At 38.8% G+C, this 12769-nt stretch overlaps 1 protein-coding gene across 1 annotated transcript in view; it reads left to right on the top strand.

The window, feature by feature from the left end:
- Nucleotides 1–12769, top strand: part of LOC117432294 (basement membrane-specific heparan sulfate proteoglycan core protein) — a 196923-nt gene that overhangs the window by 35554 nt on the left and 148600 nt on the right. Inside the window, exons 2-3 of the mRNA XM_059002103.1 lie at nucleotides 5041–5176; nucleotides 5358–5426. Coding sequence (XP_058858086.1) covers nucleotides 5041–5176; nucleotides 5358–5426 — 205 coding nt within the window. The remainder of the gene's footprint in view (nucleotides 1–5040; nucleotides 5177–5357; nucleotides 5427–12769) is intronic.

Here is a 12769-nt window from a genome sequence, read left to right as displayed (position 1 = left end):
TTTGGATAATGTGCAGGCATGGCGCTACATTTTTCTCTGCTTATTATATTATTTATAAGAGCAAATTTGTTTCAATCTTTGAGTTCCTTGTTCTGATTGATTTTGCATGCTATGGGATGAGTTACTGGTATTTCAGAAACTGCAGCTGAAAGAAATCTAGTTAAATTCCTTTTAAAAGCCCCCTAGAGGTTGAAATGTTGTTTACAGCGTTCGCAGTCAAAGGGCAGAGGGGGTGTGGCGCAGGGCTGCAGAATGTTCGCGCCCACGAGCACAATCAGCGGGAAAGGATTTGGTCGGGAGCCGAATATTATTCCCCCCAGGTATGAAGTATTTGGCCAGGAGATTATCCCCCCCCTTCCCCTTCCCCCTGTATTAATTCAATTTTACTAAATGTGTTTCTCAGACTGTCATTCTGGGCCCCTTGACCACAATAATACAGCCTCGGGGGTAATACAGGCTTTTTGCTATTTTTGTTATTTCTTTTTATTCATATTTTGGAAGCATTTCCATTTTTATTATTAAAATGCCAAGTCACCAGAGGTCACCAGAGGTAGTAAAGAAATGAGCTGAGCTTGCTCCTCACACAAATGTTAATAGCGCCCAACTTCTTTCTTTACACTGCATTAAGCAACAGGGCCATATTTACTGTTATTGGGATGGTGGGCATTTGGTTAAGAGTTATACCTTTCTATATATTCGTTCCATGAAAAGTTCTCATTTATAAATACTGTATTTTAAATGTCATTCCCATGATAAGCTAGTTTATTTCTTTGCTGTGTAATGGCAATTTGGATTCCCGTTTGTACGTCTCCCCTCCATTTCAAACTTATAAATAAATAATGTTCTCATTTTATTCATGTTAATCCTAATACGTTTCAAATCTGTAATTAGGGCTTCTGACTTTTGTACTCTCCTTTTAAGAATTCAATTCTACCTGTTAAGCCATCTGAGAAACGTGTTTAAAAGTAAAATTGATTTAATTTCCTTTTTTTCTGTGAAAAAAGTTGCAGTTAAAAGAAAGTGTGATTGCACTCTGTCCAAAATCTATTCTTCAGGTGTCATTTATACAGCACAGTTAACTCCCTCCCAGCACTCATGTGAGCTATAGAACCCAGTTTGACTCACTGTGTGTGTGTGTGTATTATACATGTCATTTTTTTTTTTTTTGGTAAATTACATTACTAATGCTTTAAAATAAATACAATAAAAAGAGTACACATTTCCCTAAACTAGTGAAAATGTTTAATGAAACAAAAGAAATTAAATAAACATCACTCAAAACGGAGGTATGTTTTACATTTTTCCAATAAACAAATAAAAAAGTGTTTGTTTTAAAACAGTGCTGTGTCTAAGGTATCCTCTTTACAACCCACAATAATACACACTCTTACTGTATTGGTTTGGTCTGCTCGAACTGTACCAAATTATTTCTCTTATAATAAGACACTGTACACATGAACTATTAAACACACACAGTGCTGTTTTTTAACTTTAGAACTATATGCTGCATGTTCTAGGTGCAGAATAGCCTCTGTACACAGGAGGAGATGCACTGGGACTTTCACAATGGCTTAATGATTTTTCTCTCATGTGATTTTTAGAATCGATCGAGTTGACCTACAGTATAAATGCAAGGATTGCACTTTCAGATTGATTGAAGGGTACTTAAGAGTCAGTTTTTCATGATACTGATGGCTCTAATGCATGTGTTTACAGTCAATGTGTGTTCTTGACATTACTTTCTAAAAGGGAGCTTTTATTGTGAAGAATATTGCAGCTGTTTAGTCTTTGTAATTTTATCAAAGGGGAAAACATTGATACAGGTATCAAAAAACCTTTGAATTTCTCTTCAAAGGGACTGAGCAAAAACCAGGATATTAAGGGTCATTTATTTTCACAACTTAACTAATAAACTGTCAGAAAAGTCTTTCAAACAGCGGATACAAGAAATATCTCTATTTTTGCTGCTGAATTTGAAATATAGACCTAGGTATTGATTTGAAGTAGTGTTCATTAAGAACATGTCTTTACTATCAGTAAAGTCCATGATGTAACTACATGTTCAATACATTGTAATGTTAAAAGTGGTAAAGATACACATTGTAGGGTATATTGTGCTACTGTACTTTGTATTTGAAATACAGCAATGTTGTATTGCAACCTTACTTCTGTCTAAATGATCTTGTCCCTGTCACTCACTGCTGGTTTGGCTGTAGTTAATCTGTGCTGCTTGACTGTTAGGACAGCAGGGAGACCTGAAGCGTTGGAAGACGGCCCTCTCAAAGGTTAACTGGCTTTTCTTTTTGTAAAACCCTGGCAGGGTGCCAGGTATGGCATTTCCAGCCGGCACGGCACGCCACTTCTCATTTCCACCCAGCTCCATCATGGCAGATTTTCTCATTTTTAATGGCTCCAGCTAATAAATAACTTGACCCCCCCCCCTCCCCAAATCCTTTCTCACCTGACTGAGCAGCCTGTAATAATAATCCTGGGCTCTTTTGAAAAGGAAAATGCTGTGTCGCTACATTCTTTTCTCTGGAGCTGGCCAGCGAACCGTTGTTGTGTAAGTGGCTGAATCGGTGGCCTCTGGACAGAAGGGCACGCTTAGATCTCGGCTTGAGATCCAGCTCTAGGGGGCAAGGCTTGGTGATATAAGGTCAAGGCCTTGTGAAATGGTGTCTCTCTGGGTACCATTGACCTTGGATGTGATGAACGCTGGACTGTAGCCATTTACAAAATGCACGTCTTGTGCATTACATGTCTTATGTGAAGACAGGTTCTGAATTTTGCCAGGAAAGTCCTTGCTGCTTTCATTGCTGACCTGAACACACCTCCTGCCCAGGAAAGTCCTTGCAGCTTTCATTGCTGACCTGAACACACCTCCTGCCCAGGAAAGTCCTCACAGCTTTCTTTGCTGACCTGAACACACCTCCTGACTTTTTGTCCTGACTGCCAATTGCGGACTCTTCTGGGGGCCTAGTTGTGACCCGAGCTTGATTTAAACCCTCCAGAAATAAAACCACCTAAATCTTCCCCATCAAGTAGGATGATTTCCTTCAGTTTACCAATACTGTGACTCAGTCCTGTAATCATTTAGGGTGGTCCAGTGTTGCGTTTTCCATATTGATTCCTCTGAATTGGTCTCGCACAGTTTAGTTTGAAAACTATATTCCGAGATCTGCTAGCTGATCTGAGATCCAAAGCTCGCAGCCTTGTGTGGCTGCCTGGCACTTCTCTTCTGTACCCTATTCAGAGTCTGCAGAGCTGGAGAGGGGTCAAAAGTATTTTTGTATTATTATGTATTCTGCTTAGAGATACATGTATACAAACATGTTGTTCTGTGACCCTAGGGGAACTTACAGTACTTCCTGAAGTTTTGTTGAAAAATTGATGTTCGGGCAAATTACAAGACATTGTTTCACCTGAGTGATTGCAGTGATGTTTATTCTCAGGGTCTTTTATAAGCAATAATGGACACTATTTTCGATTTAGTTTTTTCTTTTTTTTTTCTCAAAATAAATATTTATAAATAAAAATTAATTTTTCATTCCATTATTATCAGTAATAAGGAAAAACATGTATCTGATAAATTTAATTAATCTGTTTCTATCCACTCATTATTTGATATTTATAAATGTTGTAAAAACATATATATTAAAACACATGAGACCAGAATAAATGTTCTAATATAATTAGAAGTCAAATACATTGGATTTACAGTGTTTTCCCGTGTTCTAAACAACCTGACCCTGCAATTTAAAAATGAAATGCCCGTCTCAGTGAAGTCACGTGAAAAAAAACAAAAACAGTCAAGCAGTGAAATGCAATCCCTCCCCTATACAATGATATGTGTTTACAACCTGTATGGTGGCCCAGCAAGTGAAAGAAATGAAGTGGGTTTTTGTCGTGTTTACCCGATCACGGGCCCACAGAAACGTGTTAGTAGTAAAATTGATTTAATACGTGTGGGTGGGGTGGGCGTGGTAAATCTTTGGCTCCTGTTCAAATCCTTCGGCACACATGGTGTGCGTGCGCACGAGCATTCTGCCCGGTTCAGCTGTAGGCAAGTCCCTTCAATTTTTGAGTCATATGCCATTTTGCTTTTCACACAGGTGTGCTCTTGCTACTACCTACAGCAGCAGACGGGTGTCCGTGTCTCAGGCAAGCTCTGCTGTAGCTCAGCGAAACACAACAAAAGGCAGATTTTAGATAAAAATGTACAGGAAGCTCTTTTAGAGCTGATTTAAAGCAAGACGTTTAGACACGCACCAGTATTTACAAGCTTCGACTGTAATCTGGAGTGTCAATATTGTCTTACTGGCTATGTTGAAGACTGATAAAGTTGTAGGAGTCTGTGACACAGGTTCTTTTTCATTTCCACTGCACAGTCTATGATATTTTAATCAGAGGTGGCAAAGATTAGTTTCAGGCTGGCAGGGAGAGCTCATTATTGTAATCATTTACTTTTAAGGTGTTTTCTTTACTGCTTTAAATCAGTAATTTTGTCTAGAGTGTGATAACTTTTAGATAATGAGGTGCTGGCAAGATATTTGCTTCCAGTCTTGTTGCAAAGCTTGGGGGAGTGGCTTCAAAGCATGCATGTTTTTTTTTTCTTTTACTTAATTTTAGCTTGCCTTTTTTGTTTTTATTAATGCCGCATGACTACACGTTCTGTCTTGAGCTGCACATAATAGGCCCCCCACCCCCTTAACCCTCATAGTTTCCTATGAGAGGCAGGTGGGGTCCTTTTACTTGTAACACAGGAAGTGTGCCTGTAAGCATTGATGTTAAGTCTCTGCAATTAGGGGGTTTGAACTGAATATTTGATTTAAAATAAATTCTTAAATGTCAGTAATCGAAGTGAAATATATTGATTTGTTTAAAAAAAAAAAAAAAAAAAAAGGTTTTACCAAAAGGTTAAAATGTATAATGAATGAATTTGTTTTTCCAGTGAGCTGAGTGGGAATGAGGGTGCAGTCACTGCCTCTTGAAACCTGGATTAAACCTTCTATTGAGTCAAGGGTTTCCTTTTTATTCCAGGCGGCCCATGGATCAAAGGTCTGGGGAGAGGTAGCGGTACCCGAGGACATGGAGTCCCATGCAGGCGGCAGACGGTGGGAGAAATATTTGGTCGAATCAGACGATGAGGACTTTGCTGCAGATGAAGCTTCCGGAGGTATGAAGAGTTTCTTCTTCCAAATGCTACCCGCCCCCCCCCCCCCCCCAGTATCATTGGAGCTTGTAACTATGCCAAGTGCTTTGATGCTATTTTTCATTGGATCAGACTCAAATAAAACTGGTTGGTCTTTATTGGTCAAAGCCTTTTCTAATGTGTTTATTCTGTTTTTTTGTTTAAGATCTTGGCAGCGGTGAGGATGGAAGCGCTACTGAACCCACTCCTGTCTCCACATCAATGCCAGCAACAAGTAAGATGATTTTCAAAAGCTTTGCATTGGGGTCACTGCAGCTCAAACAGACCTTTGCACACCCCTTACCTCAATTAATAAAAGCCTTAATGATACTAACAGTGTTTGTGTTGGTCATCCTTACATGCAGAAAAATGAGATCATTATTGCATTTTGAGTTATTCTGTCTGTGCTGCTACTTTAAAAACGACTCTATCTGAGTTACTCGATCAGATGTGAGTAACTTGAATCTCCTGGCTCCTGAAAACTGGTTTAATTTAAACTCACAGTGTTTCTGTGTTCACAGCCAGCGGCCAGAGCAGCAGCATAGAACCTTCTCTTTCGTGGGTTATGGATCCATCCACTTTGTTGTATATTTTCCGTATTCAATGGGGCTTCGTTGTTTATCCTCTATACATCATGTTACAGTACAGTAGTCTCCGGCTAAGAGAACACCCTTCGGGAAACAAGCGAAGTGTTCTCTAAGGCAAAGTGTTCTTCTAAGACGTTGACCACCAGACAAAATATGAATCAATAAGTAAATAAATATTTATTACTTGTCATGATGCACGTGCATCAACATATAAAATAAACTGAAAAAGTAAGAGAAAAGCAATAGGCAAGTGTATGTTAATAAACTATAATAATAAAGGAACAGTCAAACTAATGTTAATAAACTAATTGTCAAACTAAATTAACACAGCACCCATACACACATTAAAAAATGCAGCAGCAGCTCTAGGTTAATTATGAATACCTGTACTGGAGCAATATTCAAGACATGCACAACATTATTTAACAGAATGGTGAAGCAACTCGCCAGAACGGGAAAGTTTTTTTAATGAGCTCGAACAATTTCCAGCTTTTTGTATCGAGAGAAACATTGAGTCAATAATATGATGGCAGTTCTTGAAAGAATAAACCAATCAGTGGGCCTCAAGACATTCTCGCGATCACAAGTCACTTTTGAAAAGACTGAATAAACCATTTTAATTTAACTTTGATGAGTTATCGGGTTACGGGTTATCACTATATACGAGTACTGTCTGGAGTACTGGGTAAAAACCAAAGGAAGCTGATCTTATGTTTCACTTTGACTTGCAGCTATTTTAAAAGATCATTAGTTAGATCCCTGGCTACTTACATTGAGTCTGTTTTTAACCCGTCGCACTCACAGTGGAACGCAGCATAGTGTGAAAACACAGCTGCCTTCAGACGTTGTTTTTAAGAGAAGGCAGACTGTATAGATCCGGAATAAAGTAAACCTGCTACCCATTCAATGTAACAGAAGGGAGAGAAACACTCTTCTGTACTGTTAATGTGTGAAATGTATTTCAAACGGCATGCATTGGTTTTCTTTTGTTGTTTATTCTATCATCTGATCGAATAGAAGCATTTTTGCCAATGAAAGACATTTGAGGAGTTTTGAATATTGAAATATTTACCCCAACACTAATCTTGTAAATAGTCAGAAAGGGGTTGGTGGGGCTATGGAATTGTTCTCTTTTTTCTTTTGAATTTAGAGTGACCAATTATTATTTTTATTTATTTTCCCCCAGTTTGAAACATCCAATTATGTGTTTTTTCTCCTCACCGCAGCGAGTCCCCACACAGCACAGATGTTCTGAGGACGTGTGAGCATCCTCCGATCTCACAAGCCTAAAGCCAGAATCGCTTTTACACTGAGCAATCCAGAGCAGAGGTGGGCGGGCTACCGATCCCAGAGAGCGGAGATCAGCCCTGCTTCTTACCCTCTCTGAATGTGCTCGGAGTGGCCAGTAGGGTTCGCTTTTGCGCAATGAGGAGAATCAGTCCCTGCCGGTTTCCCATCCCCCACACCTGGAGCGTCGGAGCCAATGTGACGCCCCCCTCGGGGTTCCCAGCAAAGCTCGGCCTCTTTGCACAGCCTGGACGCGAACCGGCGCCGTCCAAGCTGTGTGACTCATCCTGCGCTCTCATTATTTATTTATTTATTTATTAAGACACTCCTGGCATTATGAAAACTGCTGAGGTGAAGAGTAAAGACATCCTATTTCAAGGGAACTGGGAGATGATTCCAGCTCTTGCAACAGTCTGGAAACCACAGTGTGACCTAGAGGAGAGCCCAAAAAACAGCTTTGGGCCTGTAACCACTTCTAATGAACAGTCCATGGAGTAGCATAATTAATAGCTTTACATAAAATCATACTCTGGTTTTCAGCTGGACTGCAAAATTAGGCCTAATTAGAACATATATTAAACTTTTATTAATGCCACACAGTTGTGCGCAAGATAAAGTTAACGTGGAACTGCAGCCAATTATAAACATGACTAATAGCAGGGCGGTTAAACACTCCACTGACTGCCTCTGTGTGTGTCTGTTTGTCTAGGGAGCACGAGCATATCTACTTCCTTTAATAAAACGGAAGTGTGTGAAGAGATTCTGTGTTTAGGTCTATTAGGTATTTCATAGTGGATATTATTCAAATGTAGTTTCAACAAAGCCAGGCTTTGTTCCTGCTCTCAGCTGTCCTGAATTATTACAGCTGTGTAATATAATAAACCACATCTCTTCCAGTTTATAATTTGGACATGTGTTTGCTATTAAGACACCGTATGTATGATGCTTTGTAGCATCAGCTGATGTGAACCAGTGTGGCCAATTGCATCATGGGGGAATAACTATTCTTATAGGGCTGCCACTGGGTTTGTGGTAGGCATCTTACTCCTTAATCCAAAATAGACTAGAAAGTAAGCTAAGAGGTTTGTGCAACGGCACTGCAGCTCTGACGGTGCGCTTCTTATGCTACTCAAATTGGCTGTGTTGTCTGTTTCCTTTTCTCCCTTTAATCCAATATTCCCAAAATGATTGAACCTTTCTCTATTTATTTTTTGAATTCCAGTGAAACACCTTTTAATATTGTGACATTATTTAGAATGGTGAAATGGCTCCCTGGCATTTAATGTAAATAGTTTCCTGACATTTATTGTGTGTAGTTTATTGGAATTTAATGTATATAGTTCCCTGTTGTGTTATGGCGTTAGTTCTGTGGCACATCGATTGTATATAGTTCATCTGCCATAATTTAAAGATAATTATATGAAAACAAAGCATGCAAAAGCAATGTGTGCATAAAATATACATGTCTCCTCAAATTCTCCCCGTTTGAAAATGTTGGCCACTGTAAAAGTTCACTAGACCACCAGGTTTTGAAAGCTAGTGGCCAAATAGCCACCAGCATACAAAGTGATTTGGCCCATCCTGCATTTAAGTACATTCATAAAACAGAATACGAGTACAAGATTCTAGTTTATCCACATTTTTTTTAATGACAGTTATTCCCATTTTGGAGAGTGAAAGACCATCGCTGATTGGACAGGAAAGAAGGAAGGAAAAATGTAATGTTCTAGTAAGGACCCTCATGTCTTTGTTAGGAGGGCATGGAAAGGGAGTGATGTAATTACAGAACCAACAACCCCATGTCTGTGATACGGTCAAATTAGACCCTGAATATATAGAATATATAGTGCAGCCTGGCAGTCATTGTGTAATATGAGAGAGTGGATTTTGCTTTAGTTCCATCCTCTTTCTTTAGAAGTTCATTGCTACCTTTCATGCTGACTGAGGAAAGGATTTGATCATAAGCTAAGTAGGGCAGATCATTGAAAAGTGGCTTTTGATCTAATAGGAATACAAAGAATTAACGATATCTAGGAATGTATTTAAGCCGTTATCTGCAAGTTCACAAAAAGCGTTAACATATTATTTAAAACAGGAAAAGCTTTGTTACATAATTATCAAATGCGTCCAATCCTGCAAAGTTACCAAGGCACTGAGGTAAAGCTCTTGCTGCAGATGGTTCCAGAACCAGGAAGCAATGTAACTAAAGGTTTTACAAATTTCTGTGTGTACCTTAGGGACTGCCAAGTTCAATAAATGACATAGACCTGAGTTGTAAGCAGTGGTACTAATTTAACAAATCATCAGATGGTAGTTTACCCTGCATGGCCTGTAGACGCACCATTCTCCAGGAATACAATGTTGGCCAGCCACCCAGTGTATACAGATCAGTGGTGGGTAGAGTATCTTGTATGTGTTTCTGAAATGTGGAGGGCTGAAATATTTAGCTTCCGTTGCTTAAGGAGCTGCAAATTGAGGGCTGCGGTTGACGGTTGAGAGTGAATCATTAAAAATAGAGTGGTCTGGTCAGTAACATGGATTCTTCAGATACAATTTAATTTCTATTTGTTCATGCATCTTTTAGATCAGTAGTTCCCAACCTCTTCCAGTGTAGGGACCGCCTTTTTTCCCCCCACGGACCACTTGCCACACATTTTTTCGCATTCTGAATGTTTTCGTGATAAATGGCGTCTCAACTTTGCAGATTTTAGAGCTTTGTTTGACAACATGACAAATAACACACTGGGGCTTTGGGTCGTCCTCGGATCCAGAGAATGTAAATACCAGTGCTTAACATTCTTTCTTTTCTTAGAAGGTGGCTGAGATTTGTCAATTCATGTTTTGGTTAAATATGACAGCATCAAGAACAGACTGTATGCATTATTTCCAGCGGTAGTGTTAAGAGAATTTCCTTTTGACATGTAGTTTTGTGAGATGCTAAACCTGGAAATGAAACCTGAACTCAATCATTCAGAAGTCAAGCAACAAATCGAGCCTGTCTTTGTTTCACATTAACTTGACAACACTGTAGCACATACTTTATATTGCTACTTTTGCGGTGCGAAAAGGCTGGAGACAGATTACAATTGTTTTGTTTTTTTTCCCCCTAAACAGTGAAAACAAGCAGCAGAACGAGAGCACAGATTACAAAGATGTGCATTTACATGAATATCGCTAGTCATGTTAATGCAAAAGACAAATGTGCCTTCATTATGTGTAAGTTATTTAGTATTTTTTTCACATTAGAAAGCTGTTTCAGTTAATGGTGACTTTGAAGGCGGTGTTAGGTATTGCATCAATGGGAACTAATATAAATTAAACACACCCTGTATTAAATGAAAACAGATTGGGGAGGGGGGGGGCAAATTCAGACTACATACACATCTTATAATGATATATAATGTGGTTAAAGCTGTTTGTTGTGCTGCTTAGTAATAAATATTGTAGTAGTACAATGTGCGATTGTGTAGAAATGTTTTTTTGTAAGAACTGCATAACCGAATGTTTGTGGAGCACCTGGAGTTTTACTTGCAGACCACAGGTTGGGAACCACTGCTTTATGGATGGAAAAGACTGCAGATTGACTTGTTTTTAATTCCAGTGACACAGGCACACCCATGGTCATAACGGGTCTGTGCCAGTCTTTTTGGAGTTGAAAACAAGCCCAGTGCTTCTTTTAAAATCTCCTGGGAAGGATGTGGCCTGCTTGCTGTTTGTTTTGGCAGAAGAACAAAGCAGATCCCTGATCCAGCAGAAGATGTTTCTGCTCACCTTTGTGTGAGGACTGTATCTCCTGTCATTAGAAGATGTAGTTTTGACTTTATTACACCCCCAGGGAATAGTAAACAGTCCCATTATGTTGGAAAGATCAAAATGCTTGTTTTACTTGCATGCTTTTGTTTTAATAGAGAACTATATAAGCCATGGTTCATATGTACATTTTTTAAAAGCTGATTGGTGCAGGAATTTGTATTCGGGATCACTTGCAGTAAAGAGGATACGCAGGAGAAGTAGTTGTAAGATTGTAACGGTCACCCTATACAGTTGATAGGCAACTGTACTGTCCTCCCTTAGGAGATACTACTGGCCAAATAATTAAAACTAAATAAGTCAGTAAGGGTGACTGACAGTAAAACAGGGTCGTCACAATGCGTCAATTTAACTACACAAACACTGGTTTATTCCAAGGAACACAAAGCTTGACAAAAAGAATAAGACTAAACAATTACAGAAGAAAACAACTCAATTAGGGACAGAGTGACAAGGAAGAGAATATAGTGCAAACAAACCCAGGAAAACAGATTATAAATGAAGATACACAGCAGAGCTTAAGAATATAACCACAACAATTTAACAATTACTGACACGGAGGATGATTAATATACAGAATGAATAAACAATGCAACACCAAATATAAATCAACAAAATAGTAATGAAGTCCCAAAAAGTAACAAAAAAGAAAAAAACAATGATGACACAGTCAACGGAAAGAGCTCACCAAACCGGTATGGAAGTCCAGTTAATTACTTGGGATGAATGTGAACGATGATGTAGAGGTCTTCAGGAGATGAAAAACACTGAGAGCGATGAAATGGATGTTTGATGAAAACTGAGGTTGCAAACAGTCCAGAACAGATGCACAAAAACATACAACCACACACTCCAGCAAAAAACACAAAAGAACGTCTGCTAAGAAATAAATAATAATAATAAATAATAATAAACTACCCCACCTAATTAAGCAAAAAACGGTAACTAGACAATAAACTAAAGCAGCAGACAAAAAGAAAAACAACAGTTTTTTGTAGCAACAGTGCTACAAGATAAGACGGCTGTACAAACCACCAACCTGCACAATCGGCACAGCAGAATGGCTCAGTTACTTTGATTTACGAAGAATTGATTGATTCAAATTCAAGAATATGCTGCAACAACTAAAACATTTTGATTGAAATACAAATTCAGTACGACTGTGAGAAACTAGAGGAATCAAATATAGTGCACGTGCTGTGCAGATAGGTTCTAATTAGGGCTTCTAGAGTTTTATTTTTGATCACTTAATGTCCTTTTAAATATGTTTTGAGCTGATTCACTTTCTTAATCAAACACTAATTACCAAAGGAAGCGGTTTCTTTTTACCCTCATATCTTGATTGAGTTAACAAACGATGTGCATTGTGTCGTGGAAATTCTAATAAAGGAAGAGAGACTGCGAGTTCCAAACACACAGGCCTTTATTTCTTAAGTTTGCAAACTGAGAACACTCTCAGCACACAGGGTGCTAGATAATCATCGAGCAGTGTTCCAACATACAGAGTTAGATCAGTTTCTTATATACCTTAAAACTGTCAGCAAGGCAGAGGGTTAGCCAATGATGATTCAGGTATTAGCATATAAGAGAAAACTTATAACTATGCATACTTGGCATAAAACTAAGCAAGCAGATAAAAAGGATTGGTGGTTTGGGTATACGTGTAAAAAGACACGTCTGGCTCATCCTTCTATCACACAGCCGCAGCTGCAGTGTAGGCATCTTGCGGTTCCTTATCTTTAGCAAAGCATACAAGGTTATGGGAGTACAAAATGCCAGTACATTATGTCGAGCCAGTTCTATTTTCTGTAACATTTCTATAACATTCGATCTCACCTGATTCTATTTGAACCTGCATTTCGTTCTGGCTCTAATCACCAAATTCAGCTTATTA

Source organism: Acipenser ruthenus, chromosome 27, assembly GCF_902713425.1.
Source record: "Acipenser ruthenus chromosome 27, fAciRut3.2 maternal haplotype, whole genome shotgun sequence".
Taxonomy (NCBI): Eukaryota; Metazoa; Chordata; class Actinopteri; order Acipenseriformes; family Acipenseridae; genus Acipenser; species Acipenser ruthenus.
Note: the sequence above shows the minus strand (reverse complement) of the source record. Positions and strands in the feature narration are given on the sequence as shown.